Source organism: Sorex araneus, chromosome 2 (assembly GCF_027595985.1).
Source record: "Sorex araneus isolate mSorAra2 chromosome 2, mSorAra2.pri, whole genome shotgun sequence".
In the NCBI taxonomy this organism is placed as follows: Eukaryota; Metazoa; Chordata; class Mammalia; order Eulipotyphla; family Soricidae; genus Sorex; species Sorex araneus.
In genome coordinates, this window is record NC_073303.1 from 196250411 (window position 1) to 196271085 (window position 20675).

The following is a 20675-nucleotide window of genomic DNA, read 5'->3' on the forward strand; positions in this document are numbered from 1 at the left end:
GTGGGTCTTGCTTACTTGTCTCACTATTTCCCTGCGTGGCTATTTCCATCCTGGAGAAGCCCGGGTTCTCTCTCGAGCATACACTCCCCCGCCTAAACTATCTTTCTAAATAAACCCCCCCGACAGCACCTGGATTCACCTTAAAAACTGACAACAAATGCAAATGCAGAGCAGGGTCAAAGCCACGGTCCCAAAACACATTCTAGATTCAAGACATCCCTTCCTTGTACGGAAACAGAAAATACACATTTTCTATCTGTGGGGGGCTGCAGCGTTAGCACAGTGTGGTAGGGCGTTCGCCTTACACGTGGCCGACCCGGGTTCGATTCTTCCGCCCCACTCAGAGAGCCCGACAAGCTTCCGAGAGTATCTCGCCCGCACAGCAGAGCCTGGCAAGCTACCCGTGGCGTATTGGATATGCCAAAAACAGTAACAATAAGTCTCACAATGGAGACGTTACTGGTGCCCGCTCGAGCAAATTGATGAGCAAAGGGATGACAGTGACAGTGATATCTTCGGGATGGGGTGGGGGGGAGGAGGAAGTGCGACTGGGGCCACAGCCACACCCAGCAGTGCTCAGGGGCTACTCCTGACAGTGCTCAGAAGAGCCCTAAGTCTCCCCGGGGATGGAGCCGGGGTTGGCCTAAGTCTCCCCGGGGATGGAGCCGGGGTTGGCCGCGTGCAAGGTGAGACTCTTGGCCCTGTACTGCACCCCCGAGAAAGCGGGCACACCGGGAGGTGCTCAGGGGATACTCCTGGCTCTGTGCTCAGGAATGACTCCTGGCAGTGCTTGGGTCACTGTATCGTATCGGGTGCTGGGGATGAAACTCAGATCAGCCTCGAGAGAGGCCAACGCCCCACCCGCCGTCCTATGGCTCCAGTCCCCAGGGTGCCACAGGTTCAGTGAGGCACAAGGTCAGGGCTCGTGCCTGAGGCCCCAGCCTCGCCTGCCCCAGCCGGATCACACCGCCCCTCCCACGCCATCACCAGTGCAGCACCCGAGGGGCTCCGAGGCTCCGCCCGCCCGCCCACTGCCACTCACGGGCTCTCCAGGATGTGCAGGATCCACGTCAGGAGGCTGTAGTCTCGCAGGACCTCGTAGGCCGGCTTCGGGGCCTGCGCCGCGTTCTGCAGGATTTCTAGGATCCAAACCTGAAAACCCCAGCCCAAGTGAAATTCCCAGCTGGAGGGCCCCAACACGGCAAGTCGCCACAAGGCACACAATGAGAGCATGTGTGTGTGTGTGTGTGTGGTGGGGCAGTGCAGTGTCTGTGTGTGTGTGAGATCAGGCAGTGCTCTGTGTGTGTGTGTATGGTTGGGCAGTGCTATGTGGTGGTCTGTATGTGTGTGTGTGTGTGTGTGTGTGTGTGTGTGTGTGGTTGGGCAATGTTCTGTGTGTGTATGAGATGGGCAGTGCTCTGTGTGTGTGTGTATGGTTGGGCAGTGCTATGTGTGTGGTAGGGCAGTGCTCTATGTGTGTGTGTGTATATACATGTGTGTGTGTGTGTGGTTGGGCAGTATTCTGTGTGTATGTGTTTGTGGGGGGGCAGTGCTGTGTCTGTGTGTGGTTGGGTAGTGATCTGTGTGTGTATATATATATATATATATACATATATATGTGTGGTTGAGCAGTGCTATGTGTGTGTGTGTGTGTGTGTGTGTGGTGGGGCAGTGCTGAGGGGCTGTGTGGGAATGGAAGCCACGGACAGGCAAGGAACACACAGAGGATTCGGGGCTCCCAGGGACACCCTGAGCCCAGCAGGTCCCCTCGGTTGAACCTGGGAAAGGGATCCAGCAAGAGGGGCTTGTCCCCTGCACCCCCCGTCCCACCTCCCCCAGGCTGGGAATTGGATGCTCAGTGCCCTCTCGTGTGTGAGAAACCCAAACACGCAAGGCCACAATGGGGTCCAGGGCTGCGGGACGCTTCCTCCTGCTCGCCCACGGCTTACAGCCAGGCAGAGGCGAGAGGCGAGAGGCTGCAGAGCAGGCTGGGGGCTGTTCCGGCTCTCCCGGCCACACAGCGCACACACACACACACACACACAAACACACACAGACTCAGCACACACACACACACACACACACACACACACACACACGCTGCAGACTCAGCACACACACACAGACTCAACACACACACACACTCAGCCTGTCCCCGGAGACCAGCTCTGACTCGCGGCTGACTCAGGGCGTCCCGGCCACCATCCCAGCCCCTCGCAGGCCCCAAATGTCTGGGCGGCCCCTCCGCCAGGGCCCCCCACTGCGCCCTCCCTCCCGGGGCCGGGGGGCCCACCTGGGCAGCCGGGTCGCAGAGGGGGCTGCTGAAGAAGGCCAGCAGGATGCGCAGGACCCCACGGCGCGAATAGAGGGCGTAGCAGTGTCTGTCGCGCAGGCCCTGGCGCAGCAGCTCCAGCATCCACTCCCGCTCAGCCTTTTGCTGGAAGCAGTAAGGGGGTGCCTGCTGAAGCCCTGCGGCGCCGTCTGTCTGTCTGTCTGTCTGTCTGTCTGTCGGTGAGGGCTGCAGGGCCCCCAGACTCTCTGGTGCCCAGGAAAGCCACTATGCAACCCGGGAGCACCCCCACGCACCCGTAAGAGGGATGCCAAACAGATCCCCGGCGGGCGAGGGGCGGGGCAGGGGCGGGATGGGGCGGCGGCCCGTGCAGGGGCAGCCTGGGCCCCCCCCCTCCCCCGGGGGTGGCCAGGTCACACACCTCGAAGTCGGAGCTGTAGAAGAACTGGAAGAAGCCGGGGATCTTGCCCATGTGCAGGAACTGGTGCGACAGCAGGAACTTGGAGAGCTTCATATACATGTGCTCCTCTGCGGGCGGGCGGGGCACCCTCAGACGCGAGGGGACCTGCACCCCTCAGGGCACCCCGCAGACCAGCCGGCCCAAAGGGCACCCGGCAGCACAGGGCCTGGGGTGCAGCCGCCCGCTGCCACCAGCCTGGCTGCAAGGGGCACCCTCATCCCCTCGTCAGGCGCTCGGACAGGAGGGGGCCCACCAGGCAGCCCCCTCCCGCTGCAGATCCAGGATGAGCATGCCCCGCCCCCACCACACCCCGCCCCCGCCCCGCCCCGCGGGTACCTGGCTTCAGGACCTGCCGGGCCGCTTTGGCGATGAAGAGCGCCAGGGTGAAGGTGAGCCGCATGTTCGGGGTCCGGATCCCGCTGCGGACCACGTCCAGCAGGTACAGCACCTGCCGAGGTCACGGGCGGGAGGGACACACAGGCGGGCGCTGCCCTCGCGCAGCTCCGCAGGGGGCTGACCCCCCCCTGTCCCAGGGAAGGGGAAGGGGTGCGGTCCCAACCCCCTGGGCCTGCCCCCAGGCCCCCCCTCACCTGGGCCTGCTCGCGGAACCGCGCCCCCTCCACGTGGGAGTAATAGGCCGCCAGAACGGAGTAGGCAGCGGCGCGCATCTGCGTATCGTAGCTGCTGAGGGCCGCCACCGTGAGGCCCAGGGCGTTGGAGTCCAGGAACTTTCGACAGTCCACCACGAACTCTGTGGGGGGGGGGAGGGGGTGTGACTCTCGCCCTCCCACTGCTCCCCACTCCCAGATCCCACGAGTGTCCCCGTGCCCCTGACCCGCCTCTGTCCACCCTGGTGCCGGACCAGGACCAGCAGTGGTGGGGAAAGTTGTGCCGGTGAAGGGACGGGTGTTGGGACACTATGACTGAGACTCAGTCGTGAATAACCTGGTAAAAGGGGCTGGAGAGATAGCACAGTGGGGAGGGCATCTGCCCCGCACAGCGGCCAACCCAGGTTCGATTCCCAGCCTCCCATATGGTCCCCGGAGCACTGCCAGGAGTAATTCCTGAGTGCAAAAGCCAGGAGTAACCCCTGAGCATTGCTGGGTGTGATCCCAAATGCAAAAAATAGAAAACAAAAACTCGGTAAATGTGCATATTGCCGTGATTCAATTAAAAAAAAAGGGGGGGGGAAATAAATAAAATAAATAAATTTAAGTTGCTCTGTTCATGGGAAGACGTCACCCCCCCTCAATCCCCGGCTTAGCCGCCCCCAGCCTGTGGTGGCCCCGCTGTCTGTCACCTGGCCGGGTAAGTTCGCTGAAGAGGTGGAGGAGAAAGCAGGGGTCGTAGAGCCCGTCCGGCTCGGGCACACTCTGGTCTCGGAACACGGGGTCCTGCATGTCCTGGGAGAGCCCTTCGCGGTCACAAACGCAGACACGGCCCCGGGCTGCCCAGAGTCCTGGCCGCTGCGGGGAGCCCGGGGTGGGGCTCGTCCGGGTCCCCCCTCCCATGCGGGGGACTCCCGGCGGGTGCCCCGAGCCCAGGGCCGCACCTCGGGGGGCAGCAGCCGCCGGTTCTGGGGGAAGCGCAGGACGGTGGCCATCATCCGGTCAGGGTCCAGCAGCCGCAGCACATCCCCGACGCTCGGCTCCTGCCACAGTGACTTGCCCAGGCTCCGGCACGTCTTGTGGTGCTCCACGGCCGCCGGGCCCCACAGCAGCACCCTGGGGAGGGGGTGCAGCGGGCAGGGGTCACCGGCTTGGTCCAGAGTGCGCCAGGACAGCGCCCTGCCGGCCGGCGGGCCTCCCCTCTAGTGCAAGTTCACTGACTTTTGTACCCGTCCTTCGGGTTCTCTGTCTGAAGCCCCTGTGTAACCCCGGCGGGGGGGGGGGGGGCCCTGCAGGCTCCAGCTTGCTGCGGGGTCACGGCGCCCTGCTGCTACCCTGAAGGCCCCGCGGCCTGCAGCCGGCTGACCCGACTCCTGCCAGCCCACTCCTGCCCCCTCCCGCCCGACGCCCTGGGCCCGTGAGGTGTTGCATCTGCAGAATCCCAGAGCCCGTAACTCACAGCCCTGCCTGCCTCGGCAGCCCCCCGCCTCGCCTCGCCTCGCCTCGCCTCGCCTCGCCTCGCCTCGCCGGCTGTCCAAGGCCGTGGGAGACGTGAGGGGGCAACCGGGTGAACGTGAGACACCCACGGGGGAGAAGATACTGACAGACAGACAGATACAGATACATACATACACCCACACAGACAGACAAATACAGACATACACTCACACAAACGCCAACACACACAGATACAGACACACAGATACAGTCACACCAACACAGATACACACACCAACACACACAGATGCAGATACATATACACATACAGACACAGGTACATACAAACACACAGATACAGTTATACCAACACAGATACACACACATACATATAGATACAACACACACACACATACACACAGAGATAGTTATACCAACACACACAGAGAGACACAAACACACACACACAGTACACACAGTTATACCAACACAGATAAACACACACAGATACAGACATAGAAACATACACAGAGACAAACATACACACAGATAAGTACAGACACACATACACAAACACACATGGAGGTAGAGCTACAATCCCAGAATGGGGGCCTGGCCCAAGTTTTCTTTCTTGTGTTTTCTCCTGGTTTCCCACTGCAGGTCTCTATGAGTGTGTAAATCACACACACACACACACACCCGCACTCCAGGGGCCGGCCTGGGGGTGGCGCTCACCGGAAGCTGACGAGGCTGAGGCGGTTCTGCTCGTAGGCGCGGAGGAGCAGCAGGATCTTCTGGTCTGGAGGAGGTCCAGGGCTCAGTCTGCAGCGGGGCCCCAGTCCCCGGACGCCCGCCCCCCAGCTCGCCCCCGCCCCCCCCCCAGCTTGCCCCTGCCCCATCACCCCTGCCCCGCACGCACCCAGGGCGCTGAGCGAGGCGCCGTAGGCCCCGAGGAGCACAGCGAAGTGGCTGCTCTCGCAGACGGACGGACAGAGCCTCACCAGCGCCCGCATCAGGTCCACCAGCGCTTCTGGGGGATGCAAGAGGGGTGGGGGGCTCAGAGAGCGTCTGCAGAGAAGGCCCCCCAAGTCTCTGCCCCCCACATCTCCTCTGGGCTCTGCCCAGGGCACTGCCATGACCCCGTGTCCCCAAGTGGGGCCGCCCCCAGATCTACCACCTAAAGCCCCCTCCCCATGACTGGGTCCCAGCTCCCCGTCTGTCAGAGCCACCCTGGGGGGAGGGTCCCCGGAGGAAAGGCCCGAGTCTGGCCCTGACTTCCAGCCGGGCAGGACCCTTCAGACGCCTCAGGACTGGGACCCCCGCGGCAGGGCACCCCTGCGCTTCCTTTCTCCCGACCGCCCCAAGCCCGTGGGGAACAGCTCTGGGGGGCGTGGGGGGGGTCTCACCCTTGACGTCCATGTCAGCGGCCTCCAGCAGGGTGGGCAGGAACAGGGAGTGCTGGGTGACCATCGCGTGCAGCCGGGGCAGCGGCAGCAGCGGCGGGTCCCGTGCGGGGCCCCCTGGAGGGTACAGGAGGGGCAGGGCCGTGTGCAGCGCCCGCAGGAAGGCGCCTTCCTGATAGCGGAACCTGGAGAGGGGGCGGGGAGAGCGTCGGACAGACACACAGCCATCCCCGAGTCACAGACAGACCCACACCTGCCCAGACACACAGACCCGTACCTGTCCCTGCCAGACAGATCCACACCCTCCCCAGACACACAGACCCACAACTGCCCATACAGACAGACAGACAGACCCACATCTGCCCCAGACAGACCCACACCCACCAGACACACAGACCCACAATTGCCCAGACAGACAGACAGACCCACATCTGCCCCAGACAGACCCACCCCAGACACACAGACCCACAATTGCCCAGACAGACAGATCCACATCTACCCCAGACAGACAGATCTACACCCTCCCCAGACACACAGACCCACAACTGCCCATACAGACAGACAGACAGACCCACATCTGCCCCAGACAGACCCACACCCACCAGACACACAGACCCACAATTGCCCAGACAGACAGACAGACCCACATCTGCCCCAGACAGACCCACCCCAGACACACAGACCCACAATTGCCCAGACAGACAGATCCACATCTACCCCAGACAGACAGATCTACACCTGCCCCAGACACATAGACCCACAACTACCCAGACAGACAGACAGACAGACAGATCCATACCTGCCCCAGACACAGAGACCCATACCTGTCCCTGACGGACAGACCCACACCCACCCAGACACACAGACTCACACCTGCCCAGTCAGACAAACTCACACCCGCCCCAGACACACAGAGCCGCATCCGCATCTGCCCCAGACAGACCCACACCACCCCAGACACACAGACCCACACCTGCCCAGACAGACAGACAGACAGACAGACAGACACATCCACATCTGCCCCAGACATACAGACCCATACCCGCCCCTAACAGACAGATCCATATCCGACCCAGAGACTCATGCCTGCCCCTGACAGACAGACCCACACCGCCCCAGGTAGACAGACAGACCCAATTCACCCCAAACAGAGAGACACACACCCGTCCATCCAGACAGACACCCATCCCAGACAGACAGACCCACACCCACCCTTGGAGCTTCTCGCCCAGGGTGGCCGTGCCCGTGTCAGAGCCCCAGGGGCAGGAGACGGGACCCCCCACCACCACAGTGAGTGCGGGCGCCGGGCGCTTACTTGAGCCCCATCTTCACCAACGCCTGCCAGTCCCCAGGCTCCACCTCAGGCCGTGCGTCCTGTGGGGGGAGGGACAAGCCCTGAGTGTGTGTGTGTGGGGGGAACAGAGCCGCAGCCAGGCCATCCCGACACAGCCCAGAGGCCACAGCAGGGGACACGCCCCGCCCCTGGGCCCCCAAGGCAGCACACGGGGCCCGGCGGGTGGCCCCTCGCTGGTGGTGGTGATGGGGGCGGGGGCACCTGCGCCCTGAAGGGCACGGACGGCGCGGGCCCGGGTTAGGGCGGCAGAGCCCCCGGCACCAGGGGCAGAGCCCAGCAGGAAGGCCCGGATGGGGAGGGGTCTGCCTTGGGAGGTGCTGGCTGGGGCTGCACTGTCCACACCTGTAGTTGGCGCTGTCTACACCTGGGGTCTGCACTGTCTACACCCGGGGTCCACACTCTCTACACCCGGGACCTGCAGTGTCTACACCCTGGGTCCACACTGTCTACACCCGGGATCTGCAAAATTACACCCAGGGTCCATGCTGTCTACACCCAGGGCCTGCAGTATTACACCCAGGGTTCACGCTGTCTACACCTGGGGTCCGCAGTGTCTACACCCAGGGTCCACACTGTCTATCCCCGGGGTCTGCAGTGTCTACACCCAGGGTCCATGCTATCTACATTCAGGGTCCGCAATGCCTACACCCGGGGTCTACACTGTCTATACCCGGGGTCCACAGTGTCTACACCCAGGGTCCACACTGTCTATACCCGGGGTCCGCACTGTCTACACCGAGGGTCCACGCTGTCTACACCCGGGGTCTGCAGTGCCTACATCCAAGGTCTGCACTGTCTACACCCGGGGTCCGCAGTGTCTACACCTGGGGTCTGCACTCTCTACACCCAGGGTCCGCAGTGTCTACACCCAAGGTCTGCACTGTCTACACTCGGGTCTGCACTGTCTACACCCAGGGTCCACACTGTCTACACCTGGGGTCCACACTGTCTATACCGGGGGTCTGCACTGTCTACCCTGGGGTTTGCACTTGGGGTCTACACTGTCCATAGCCGGGGTCCACACTGTATACCCCTGGGGTCCACACTGCCCCCGGCTCCACACTGTCTCTACCCCGTGTCCGCGCTGCCTACACCCAGCCCCACACGGGATCCTCACAGGAAGTTGTTTCTATGACTGGCACTTCCTGTCCCCTCTGGCTCCGTTTTGCCAAGGCCGAAGGAGTGCTCCGGCGCCAGTACAGCGGGCACGGGGGGCATCTGCCGGGTGCGCGGCCCGGCCAGGTTCAACCCTCAGCACCCCACAGGGTACCGCAAGCCCCGCCAGCAGTAACCTCTGGGCACAGAGCCAGGAGTCAGCCCCGAGCACTGCCGAGCGAGTCTCCCACACGTGAAAATAAAAAACCTGCTCAGAGAAGAAAGCTGACAGGGGGGAAGGTGGCAGACCCTGGGGAGACAGACCCTGGGCTGGGGGCCATGACTCACACCCCCTCGCCACCTTGCTCTGCACTCGTCCCTGTCCTGCAGACCCCGGGAGCCGAGCCGTGACGTGCTCAGAAACTGCGCAGCGAGGTGAAACCTAAGCGCCAGACCTGGGGTGGCATCAAGGCCACTGGGGTGTGCCGGCCAAACCGCTGTTGATGACCCTAGGAGAAAAGTCCCCAAAAGGCAGCGGAAGAGTCAAGGGCGGGGAGGGGGCGAGGGGGCTGGAGGGGATCTGCCTTGCACGCGGCCAACCCAGGTTCAATCCCCCGCATCCCAGAGGGTCCCCTGAGCCCCGCCAGGAGTGATTCCTGAGTGCAGAGCCAGGAGGAACCCCTGAGCATCGCTGGGTGTATCCCACCCACCCCCCCAAAAAAATGGGGGTGGGAGTGGGAAAACAAAGGTCATAGGGACCCCCCCTTCTGACCTGGGTGGGAGCTGGGGTGCTCGATCCCGAACCAGGAGAAGACAACGACGGGAACCCCCACCCCCGCTCCCGACCGCGCCCATCACCACCACCAGCACGCAGGGGATGGACAGGAGTCCCCGCCCCTGCTCAGAGAGGTGCCTGGAGCCCCCGGACACAGTCCTGCCCCCGCCCGGTGTCTGGCACCGCCCTCCCCCCTCCGGCCGCTGGGCCGCGGTGCCCACCAGCAGCTCCGTGAACCTTCGCAGCATCGCCGCCTCACGATCCCGGGTGCCATCGGGGTCCTGCTCTGGTGGGCCTGTGCTGAAGGAGGCCGCCAGCCACCGGACGCAGGCCGCCAGCTGCGTCGTCTGCCAGGCCTGCAGCTCTGCGGCTGAATCGGCCAGGGTGGCCGAGACGGAGTCGGCCACGTCCCAGCTGCAGGGGAGAAGAGTCCCAGTGAGGAGGGGGAGCTTCAACACATGCCCAACCCCCCACCCCCACCACAGCCTGCACACACACACATGCACAGGCGCGCACACGCACACACACACACACACACACACACACACACACACACACTCTGCCCGGCGTGGTCTCACCCCCAGACCCCTCCGCCTTATCTGGCCCAACCACCCCACCCCCTTTTGAAATTTTATTTTGGGGGTGGGTGGCGCACACCCGGCGGTGCTCAGGATTCATTCCTGGTGGGGCTCGCAGGGGGGAGGGGGGGAGGGAAGAGTATGCAGGGCCAGGCGGAATGCTTTAAGCCACTGTGCGGACACCCTTCTCTCAGGGTGAGCAATCAGGGGGCGGGAATCACCCCTGAGCAATGCTGAGGGCCAGGGAGGGAGGGGCCTTTGCTCGCCTGGCACGGGGCCAAGCAGGGTTTGCTCCGGGCATCCCACATGGTCCCCCGAGCTCGCCAGGAGTTAATGCCCCGGCAGCGCCAGAAGTAGCCCAAAACGCAAGAACCAAGTGAGGGACCCATAGTACAGCAGGGAGGGTGTTTGCCTCGAGAGTGGCCGACCTGGACCCGACCCCCGGCACCCCGTAGTGTCCCCTGAGCAACGGGAGGAGCAACCCCCGAGTGCAGAGCCAGGAGGAACCCCTGAGCATCGTCAGCTGTGGCCTCAAAACCAGGAAAAAAAGGAGAACAAATGGGGCCGGAGCGATAGCACAGCGGGTAGGGCATTTGCCTTGCATGTGGCCAACCCGGGTTCGATTCCCAGCATACCCTGTGGTGCCCCGAGCACCGCCAGGAGTAATTCTTGAGTGCAGAGCCAGGAGTAACCCCTGAGCACCGCCAGGTGTGACCCAAAAAGGGAAAAGAAAAGAGAAGAGGACAAAGCTGCCCCCTAGCTGCACCCAAAGCTAGTTCCAACACTCTGGACTGTGCCCCACAGGACACACTGTCCCCCCCAGCTCAGCCAGGGGCGCAGTGGTCACTGGGCCCCCAAGTTTCTGCCCAGGAACCTGCTGGGTGCGGCCCTGAGGTATGGGGTGCCTTGGCCAGAATCCGGCCGTCCTGGCCTCAGCCCGCTCTGTGGGGGCCGGGCTGGACACTGTGAACCACACCTGGGACAGTGCCCCCCGCCCCCGCCCCCTCCCCACGGGGCCCCGCACCTCCGGAGGCTGCCAGGGATCTGAAGCACCTCGGGCAGACGGTCCATGAGGCCCGAGAGGTTCTTGGCCCGGGCAAAGGGGACCAGCTGGGCCAGGACCTCCCAGTGCAGCGGGGGGGTCTCGGAGGCCGCGTCGGGGCCGAGCAGCCTGGCCTGCAGGCGCCTCCACAGGACCTTCCTCAGGACAGAGATGGCGGCGGCAGACGCTAGGGGGAGACGGGTGAGGGAGTGAGAGGCGGGGGCCTGCGATGTACAGCCCCCACGGAGAGACACGGGCTCCAGAAGCACCTGGTTCCACTGTCGCATCCCCAGTGAGCAACACCCCCCCACCCCCCACCCCTGCCGCCCCCAGCTCACACCCCTGCTGAGACCACGGGGCACCCATGGGAGCTTCCAGGATGCTTCGTGACCTGGGGGCATGAGGGGGTCAGGAACTGCAGAGGTGTGGGGGACGGGGGTTGGGGGAAGTTGTCGTTCGGGAAGGAGGAGGGGGAAAAGACTCATTTTTAGTTTGCTCTGGGGTCACACCTGGCGATGCTCAGGGGTCCCTCCTGGCCCTGCTCTCAGGAGTCATTCCTAGCGGTGCTCAGGGGACCCTGTGGGATGCCAGGGATCGAACCCTGCCTGCTGTGCTCTCTCTCCGGTGCGGGATACCCTCATCTTACTCATCTACTTTCCATGCCTTTGCCTCTTGCTCTGCAGCTTTTATACGTGGGTGAGCGCTGTGCCCCGGCCCCCATTTCCCGCCCACAGACCCCCACCCTCCAGGCCTGCAAGGAAGTGTGTGACACAGAGGCGGGGGCTGGGGGCTTACGCACACAACAGGGGTAAGAGAGGAGACAGAGGGGAAAGAGAGGCCCCCGGGGCTGAGGGAACAAGAGGCGATGCTGGGTTGGAGCAGTGGCACAGCGGGGAGGGCATTTGCCTTGCACGTGGCCGACGCGGGTTCAACCCCCGATATCCCCTGTGATACCCTGAGCACGGCCAGGAGTGATTCCTGAGTGCAGAGCTAGGAGGAACCCCTGAGCATCATCGCCAGGTGTGACCCAAAAAGAAAAAAAAAAGAATAAAAGAATAAAAAGAAACAGAAAAGGAGTGATCCCCAGAGTGCAGAGCCAGGAGGACATCCTGAGCATCACTGGGTGTAGCCCCTCCAAAACACAAGGTCAAGGGGAGAGACAGCCCAGAGCATCACAGCAGAGGCAGGAAGGGGGGGCCCAGTGAGGGAGGGCGGGCTGGGGGCCCCGGGACCCCATCAGCCTCAGGCTGCTCCCACTCTGGCCCTGGGGTGGAGGCCTCTGACCTGTCTTGTGGCCATGACTCCTGGCCCCATTGGCTCCTGGCAGCTGAGGGACCGATGAGGCCCAGAGATGGGGAGGAGAGGGAGGGTCTGCCTGGTGGGGGGGAGGGGCGGTGGCCGTACCTGCCCTCGGCCGGGTGCCGGGGTCCCCGGCGCTGCTCTGCAGGTATGCGTGCACCAGGGGCAGGAACTCGTCCAGCCGCTCCCGCAGGACGGGGCCCGAGTCCTCCTGCACGCACCAGTGCTCGAAGCTCAGTCGGTGGGTGGCGCTGAGGCGCAGGAGCAGCGCAGCCAGGTCCAGGGTGGCCGGCGTGGGGCGGTCCAGGCAGGCGGCCAGGAGGCCGGGCCCGGCGGCGGGCACCAGCTCTGGCCGGCCCTGCAGCGCGCACAGGAGGGCAGCGTCCAGCTCGGCGGCGGCCAGGCCGGGCAGCAGGGCGCCCAGGCCGCGGGCGTGCTGGGCGGCCCAGGGCAGCGGGGTCTGGGGGCCGCGCGCCAGCAGCAGCACCAGGCACTGGCCCAGCGCGTTCAGCGGGCCCCGGGGCCCGGGCCGCGCCGGGGGGGCCGGGGCCAGCAGCTGGGCCTCGGGCAGGCCGAGCAGGGCCAGGGTGAGCTCGTGGAGTGGGCCGTCGCCCAGGAAGGGGTGCAGCGCCCGCAGGGCCTCCAGCTGCGGCAGGCTCTCGGGGGGCGCCCGCCCGCGCTGCAGCTCCGCCCGCACGCCCCGCACGATGGCCGTCGAGTACACGTCCAGCAGCCCCAGCTGCCCGGTGCGCTGCAGGGCGGGCGCGCTGGCCAGCAGCAGGGACAGGACGCCCGCGCTCAGCCGGGCCGCCAGGAGCTTGACCAGGACGGGGCCGAGGGTGTGGGGCGGCAGGGCCCGCTGCTCCAGCGCCAGGTACCAGGCCTCCAGCGTGGGGTGGCGGAGCACGGCCGCCAGCACCTCCTCCAGCGTCTGCGGACAGCGAGAGGCGAGGGCAGCTGAGGCCGGGGACAGGGCGAGAGCACCACGGCGAGGGGGCAGCTATGGCTGGGCGGGGCCACAGCGGGGGCGTGGCCACGGCGGGGGCGGGGGCACCATGGGGCGGGGCCAGCTGCAGGCCAGGAGGGGCCACAGCGGGTAGGGGCCAGCTCCTGGCCAGCTGCACGGCTCCCAGGGCCCTCCCGGGGCGCCCCGTGAAGCACTGTTTCCTGGAGGGACGGCTGTGAGGCCGGAGCCCACCTGGCAGGCTCCAGGGCTGGGGGGGTGCGTGGGACACGGGAGGCCAGGCAGGAAGTCACACAGGTCGGGCATCAGCTGGGCCACCTTGGCCAGGCCGGGCGAGGGCGTGAGAGGCGGGGTGACAGTGGGTGGGCAGCGTGGTGTGTGGTGGAGAATGGGCACATGCGGGTGGGGGGCGGGGACAGCTGGGCCACAGGTACAGGGGACCCCCAAGAGCCTGGCGCCAAGCCCTGACAGGGTTCCGAGTCACCGTGGGTGAAGCCGCCCAGCTGACTGGCCTTAAGCGACCTGGGGCCTCAGAGGTACCCAGGGTGCTGGGAAGAAGGCTTGGGAGGCTGGTGAGGAGAGGTGAGGAGGACACAGAGGTGAGGTGGGGAGGTCAGTGAGGTAAGGGGGAAGGACAGAGGGGAGGGGAGGCCGGTGAAGTGAGGAGGCCAGTGAGGTGAGGCGGGGAAGACCCTGAAGTGAGGTGAGGAGGATGAAAAGGTGAGGAGGCCAGTGAGGTGAGGCGAGGATGTGTGCCTGTGTGCCTGTGTGCATGGTTGTGTTTGCAGGCATGTGGCCTAGGTGTATTTGTGTGCGTGCATGTGTATATGTACGTGTCTCTGTATTTGTGTGTAAGCATGTGGTGTATGTGTACATGGATGCATATATGTGCGTGTCTGTACCTCTGTGTGTGTGTTTGTGGGCATGTATGTGTGTTTGTGTACATGTGTACATGTGCATGTGTGTATGCATGCCTTTGGGGTGTATGTCTGTACATGTGTGTATGCATGTCTCTGGTGTGTGTGTGTGTGCGTGTACGTGAGGTGAGGTGTGGTGAGGACAGTGAGATGAGGTGGGGAGGACGGGGAGGAGCAGGACAGAGGGTGAGTGCGGACCGTGAGGAGGGCAGGCTGGTGAGGTGAGGGCGACAAGGCGAGGAGAAAGGTGAGGACAGTGGGGTGAGGGGAGGACCTGAGTGGCATCGTGTCCCCTCCTGAGCCAGGCAGGCCGGCTGGCGGCGTCCCAGAAGCCCCTCCCGTGGGGCCTGGCCCGGCCAGCACATAGCGCCCAGGAGAAAGGGGGGCAGTGGTACCTTGTCCCCGGCCCGCTCCAGCGAGGCCACGGCCTCCATGTCCAGGAAGAGGTCAGTGTCGGCATCAGCCTGGGCGGCCGCACACTCCTCTTGCCTCTGGGCGTCCAGCTGGGCACAGTGGACCACCAGGTCCCGGAGGAGGTCCAGGAGCAGCTGCAGCTGTGGGGGCCCCACGGTCCTGCCCAGCTGTGGGGACGGGCAGGGGGACGGTCACCAGGCCAGCCGAGACTGCTCAGAAGCGCCTTGGGCAATGCATGGTTTCACTCCGCCATGCTCTGCCCATTGGCTGGCTCGGAGGGGGAAAGGTGGTCTTGACGGAGGCCCATGGACAGGTGGGGGGGACGCTGGGCCCCTCCCCATGGCAGCAGGGGGCACAGTTCTCACCTGGCCGAAATTGTCCACGGTGCTCCGGATGTAGAGCAGCAGGTGGCGGGCGGCGAGCGGGCCCCGGTGCAGGGGGAGGCTGGGGAGGGCGGCCCGCAGCTGCGCCTGCACCTTTTCATCCAACAGCGCCCCCTCCCGCTCATAGGCCGCCTGCAGCAGGGCCGGGAAGGAGGTGGCCGACGGGTCTGGGGGGCCAGAGGTCTCGGGCGTCGAAGGCGGCTGGGGGGGAGGGAAGGAAAGCGCCGTCACCACCCGCAGGGTCACGGCCGGCTGCGCTGGCCGGGCGGGTCCAGGCACTGCTAACCATGCGCTGTGGCGTGTGTCAAGCCTGAACGCCGGCAGCTCCTGGTTCTTACTGGGCAGCAAGGGCTCGAACCCCCGCAGACCCATCACGTCACGGCGAGCCCCGGTCTTGGCCCCTGTTCATCCTTGGGATGCTGCAAGGATCCTGGCTTAGCCACAGGGGGCAGCTCGGCAGGAGACCCCGGGGACGTGGGCCGTGGATGGACGCAGCCATGGGGCTGAGACCGAGGCCTGGGCTGGCTCAAGGGAAGGGAACGCCCAGGGCCCAGGAAAGCACATGGCCCGGCCCGAGCCCGAGGCTCCCCAGCACGGAGGCAAGGCAGGGCCGAGACGAGGGGCGCATGGCAGCTGCGGGGAGCTAATAAGGTCAGTGGGCTGAGGGGCAGGAGAGGGTGAGCCCCCCTTACGGAAGGAGCCAAGGCAGCCCTGGCCCAAAGGCCCTGGCACCACAAGCTCAGCCACAGCCCGGCTGGCCCTCACAGCTCACACACAGGGACAGAGCCACAAAACAACCTCCTCTGCAACACACACACACACACACACACACACACACACACACACACACACACAGAAGAGACAGGCAAGAGACAGACAGACACCCCAAGCTATAGGAGACAGACAGAGACATACACACACCCAGAAGCTGTAGTTAACAGACAGACACAGTCCCACACACATACACCCAGGCTGTAGTAGACAGAGACAGACAGACACACACACACTGAGTCTCGGATCCAGAGGGGGCAGTAGGTGGACAGACAGACAGATACACAGACACACGCTCCACTGGGCACTCACCGTGGGTGCACGGTTGGGCTCTGGGACCCAGAGGCTGTAGTAGCGGCAGAAGCGGGGCAGCTGGGGGCAGCAGCAGGGCGGCAGGGGGGCGTCCAGCTGGTCGTAGGCCTGCAGCAGCAGGCACAGCGCCAGGGGGTCGCGCTGGCTGTGCAGCAGGTCGGTGAGCACAGCCGTCAGGTAGGTCACGATGCTCTCACCTGCTCAGGGCAGACAGGAACGACGGAACCCTCAGCAACATACACACATGCACACACGTACATAAGCACACACACATGTACACACACATGCACACACGTACACACACATACACCAAAGGCATGCACACATATACCAAAGACACGTACACACACAGGCACACATGTACACAAGCATACACACATGCACAGGCACACACATACACCAAAGGCATGCATACACACATGTACACACACACCCCAAAGGCGTGCATACACACATGCACACACATACACCAAAGGCATGCACACACACACATGTACACATACAAACACACAAACATGCCCACAAACACACACAGGCACAGACACGCACATACACACCACATGCTTGCACACAAACACACATAGGCCACATGCCTGCAAACACACACGTGCACACAGGCACACATGCACGCATACAACAGGAAAAGCCATACCCCTCCACCAGGCCCCCAGCCCCCCAGCAGGCAGGAGCTACTTTCAGGCTGTGAGTTGGGGCGGGGTATGGGGAGTGGCTTGGATCTCACCCACCCAAGTCCCTCAGGACGGGCACCTGGAGAGGCCCCACACTGAGAGCGACAAGGATGTGGCCTCTGCCTGGACATCGAGGTCAGCTGGGCCTGTGGGCAACAGCCACAGAGGCCAAGCAGGGGCCAGGCACCTCCATGGGCAGGACCCAGTGGCCCAACAAGAAACAAAGTCTGAAGGGGACAGGAAGGGCTCAAAGACAGGAGCCAGAGAGATGGTGCAGTGGGCAGGGCACTGGCCCGGTTCTCTGGCGGGAACACCCAGGGTTCCCTGAGACTGCTGGGAGTGACCGCGGAGCACGACGGAGCCAGGCATGAGCCCTGGGAGCGTCAGCACCGCCATGCCAGGCCCCTCCGACCAGCCCTGCCACCCCGTACTCCTCTCCCGGCCACGGCCCCACCACGTGTCCTGCTGCTGTGGCGGCTGCCCTGGGCTTCCAGAGCCCGAGCACCCCCTCCCGACCCAGGCGCCTGGCGGGGCAGAGAAGGGAGGGGAGGGTGGGGGTGGGGGCGCCCCAGGCACCTGCGTCCTGGTCTGTCCCCAGGATGAGCTTGTTCCGGGCCTGCAGGGCGGCAGGGACCACGGCGCTGAAGGGGAAGGTGACCTGGGCCATGTCCTCCGTGAGCGCGAAGCCGATCTCCTCGTCCAGCCCCTCGCTGCCCTCCACCAGGACATCCACCATGTCCAGAACATCTGGGATGGGAGAGGGGGGAGGGGAGGACCCGGCTGGAGGCGCGCCAAGACCCCCACCCCCACGGCCCTGAGGGGAAGGAGGTCAGGGAACCAGCGGAAGAGAAAATAAACACAGGCTAAATCAGACTCTCTCTCTCTCTCTCTCTTTCCCCCTCCCTCCCTCCCTCCCTCCCTCTCTCTCTCCCTCCCTCCCTCCCTCTCTCTCTCTCTCTCTCTCTCTCTCTCTCTCTCTTAGCTACAACAAACAGAAGGAAGGACTGGAGAGAGGAAAACAGTAGCAAGGGAGGAAAAAAAGGGCTAAACTTCTTTGTTTGCTTGGGGGCTCCCGAGGACAACCCCTACATGTCACCCCTTCCCAGAGTCACCCCCTTCCCGGAGCGGAGGGTGAGGACAGGGCACAGGCAGTGCGAAGGTGAAAGGTGGGGGGTAGCTGTGAACCGCCAGAGGCACAGCTCCCCAAACCTCCCCCCCACCCCCCGCCTCAGGTGCCGCTGCCCCACCTGGGAGCCACCAGCCTGGGGTGCCCACAAGCCACAGTGTCTGGTCTGGTTGGGGAATCCGACTCTGCCTGACTTTGGCAATTTTTTTTCTTTTTAAAAAAAAAAATAACTCTTGGGACTGGAGCAATAGGACAGCGGGTAGGGCGTTTGCCTTGCACGCGGCAGACCCGGGTTCAATTCCCAGCATCCCATATGGTCCCCTGAGCACCACCAGGAGTAATTCCTGAGTGCAGAGCCAGGAGTAGCCTCTGTGCATCGCCAGGTGTGACCCAAAAAAAGTAAAAAAAAAAAAAATAAATAACTCTTGGGGCTGGAGTGATAGCACAGTGGGTAGGGCGTTTGCCTTGCATGCGGCTGACCCGGGTTAGATTCCCAGCATCCCATATGGTCCCTTGAGCACTGCCAGGGGTAATTCCTGAGTGCAGAGCCAGGAGTGACTCCTGAGCATCGCCAGGTGTGACCCAAAAAGCAAAAAACAAAACAAAACAAAACACAAAAACCTCTTAAGCCATGAGCTTATTTAAAGACATTCCATCAAGACCAATCCCACCACTACTGTCCCTCCCCACCACCATTATTTCCAGTTTTCCCGACCACCCCTCAAGCCTGCCTCCGTAACAGGTCCTCGATCATTTATGTTGTATGCTAAAATTTGCTAAAAGTATGATCAAAGAATGTTTCCTCAGAAGAAAGTGTGTGCAAGGCTTAGCCTGTTACAACAGGTGAATAATCTCTTCTACAAGGCCTTCATGGCTGTGATGCAACAATCTCCACACACTTTCTCCTAAGGAAATCTTTCCTGATCATTTTGTTTGTTTGTTTGTTTTTGCTTTTTGGGTCACACCCAGCGATGCACAGGGGTCACTTCGGGCTCTGCACTCAAGAACTACCTCTGGCGGTGTTCAGGGGACCATATGGCATGCTGGGAATCGAACCCAGGTCGGCCACATGCAAGGCAAATGCCCTACCCTCTGTGCTATCGCTCCAGCCCCTCTTGACCATTTTTAGCGAATTAATCATAACAAGCAATACAAAATAAATCATTTTGCATCTGTTATTGGGGCAGGGTTGGGTGGTGTTGGGAAAATAGTAAATACTTTGATGGGGAGGTGTAATGGTAGGACTGGTGTTGGAATAGTCAATGTAATAAATCACTGTGAACGATTGAAAAAAAAAGAAGACAGTGTGTGAAGATTGCTGTATCTCACCATGGAGCCCTTCAGGCCTTGTGCAAGAGATTATCAAACTGTTGTTACAGGTCAAACCTTCTGTGCTTCTATTTTGCTAATCGAGACCGGTTCCTCCTACATTACAGCCCATCCAGTCTGGTGTGCTATACCCGGTTCGTCAGTGTTGCAGAGTTTGAGATGTCACACAGCCAAAATTGCAGCCGCGTGCTGTGGGGTGTCTGAAATTTCTAACGGGGTGATACAGCTGGAGTTGAATTCTTAACTGACTGGAGGCTTTGGGGCATGTGCCTGACTGCCGGGAGTCTGGAAGTGCAGGGAGGCGGGGGGAGGTCGCCCATGCCCTCTGCAGAGCCCTGGAGAGGAGAGACCGGGTGGGCTCATGGCTTCTCCCCCAACAGGCTTAGGTAACACACACTCTCTCTCACTCTGTCACTCTCTGTCTCTCTGATGGTCTCTCTCACACTCTCTCTCTCTCACTCTCTGTCTCTCTCACACTGAGACTGTCTCTCTCTCATTCTCTTTGTCTCTCTCTCGCAATCTATCTCTCACTGTCTCTGTCTGTCACACTCTTTTTTTTTTTTTTTTTTTAAAGTCTGATTGGGTTTTATTAAGTGATTCCTGGTGTGGGGTAGGTTTTTTTTTTTTTTTTTTCTTTTTGGGTCACACCCAGCGATGCTCAGGGGTTACTCCTGGCTTTGCACTCAGGAATTACTCCTGGCGGTGCTTGGGGGACCATATGGGATGCCGGGGATCGAACCCGGGTCGGCCGCGTGCAAGGCAAACGCCCTACCCGCTGTGCTATCGCTCCGGCCCCTGTCACACTCTTTTTCTGTCTCTCACACTCTGTCTCTCACTCCATCTCACTGTCTCTCTCTGTGACTCTGTCTATCTGTCTCTCTCCGTCTCTGCTCTGTCTCTCTGTCTCTGTCTCTGTCTTTCTTTCTCTCTGTCTCTCTGTCTCTCTCTCTCTCTGTCTCTCTCTGCCTCTCTCTGACTCTCTCAGAGGCCAGCTCCTGGAAAGCCTAAACATCTCTGCTGCACAGAAGTCAGGACCCCGCTCATGCAGGGGGAGGGAAGGGGGAGAGAAGGGATGAAGCTCCAGCAAGACTTGTGAGGAGGCGAACGAGCGTGTGGCCCCCTTGGATGGTTCCGTGACGCCTCGGGGCCAAGGCCAGGGGAAAGAAACCCAGTACCGAGGGAGCCAGGGCCAGCGCTGGGCGGCCGGGTCGGGGTGGGGGGCTGGGGGCCGCCTACCGTCGATATGGGAGATGGGCAGGCTCACGTCGTCGTCAGCGCCCTGCCTGGCCAGCGAGGCCTGCAGCGTGCTAGCCTCCTGCACGAAGTCGGACACTTTGTCCGTGTACACGAAGGGGCTCGCCACCACGGTCAGCAGCACCTGCAGGGCCACAGGGCCGTGTCCCGGCCACGAAACACGCATCCGCCGTCA

General features: G+C 62.6%; 1 protein-coding gene across 1 annotated transcript in view; it reads right to left on the reverse strand.

The window, feature by feature from the left end:
• The window catches only part of URB1 (URB1 ribosome biogenesis homolog), a 46394-nt gene that overhangs the window by 4267 nt on the left and 21452 nt on the right, over window positions 1–20675 (reverse strand). Inside the window, exons 17-35 of the mRNA XM_055128319.1 lie at window positions 20483–20624; window positions 17368–17538; window positions 16103–16299; window positions 15002–15220; window positions 14618–14803; window positions 12447–13272; window positions 11025–11229; window positions 9644–9836; window positions 7514–7572; window positions 6202–6383; window positions 5715–5825; window positions 5531–5594; window positions 4303–4474; window positions 4051–4153; window positions 3341–3501; window positions 3087–3198; window positions 2712–2818; window positions 2294–2437; window positions 1043–1152 (exon numbers count right to left, since the gene is read on the reverse strand). Coding sequence (XP_054984294.1) covers window positions 1043–1152; window positions 2294–2437; window positions 2712–2818; window positions 3087–3198; window positions 3341–3501; window positions 4051–4153; window positions 4303–4474; window positions 5531–5594; window positions 5715–5825; window positions 6202–6383; window positions 7514–7572; window positions 9644–9836; window positions 11025–11229; window positions 12447–13272; window positions 14618–14803; window positions 15002–15220; window positions 16103–16299; window positions 17368–17538; window positions 20483–20624 — 3464 coding nt within the window. The remainder of the gene's footprint in view (window positions 1–1042; window positions 1153–2293; window positions 2438–2711; window positions 2819–3086; window positions 3199–3340; window positions 3502–4050; window positions 4154–4302; window positions 4475–5530; window positions 5595–5714; window positions 5826–6201; window positions 6384–7513; window positions 7573–9643; window positions 9837–11024; window positions 11230–12446; window positions 13273–14617; window positions 14804–15001; window positions 15221–16102; window positions 16300–17367; window positions 17539–20482; window positions 20625–20675) is intronic.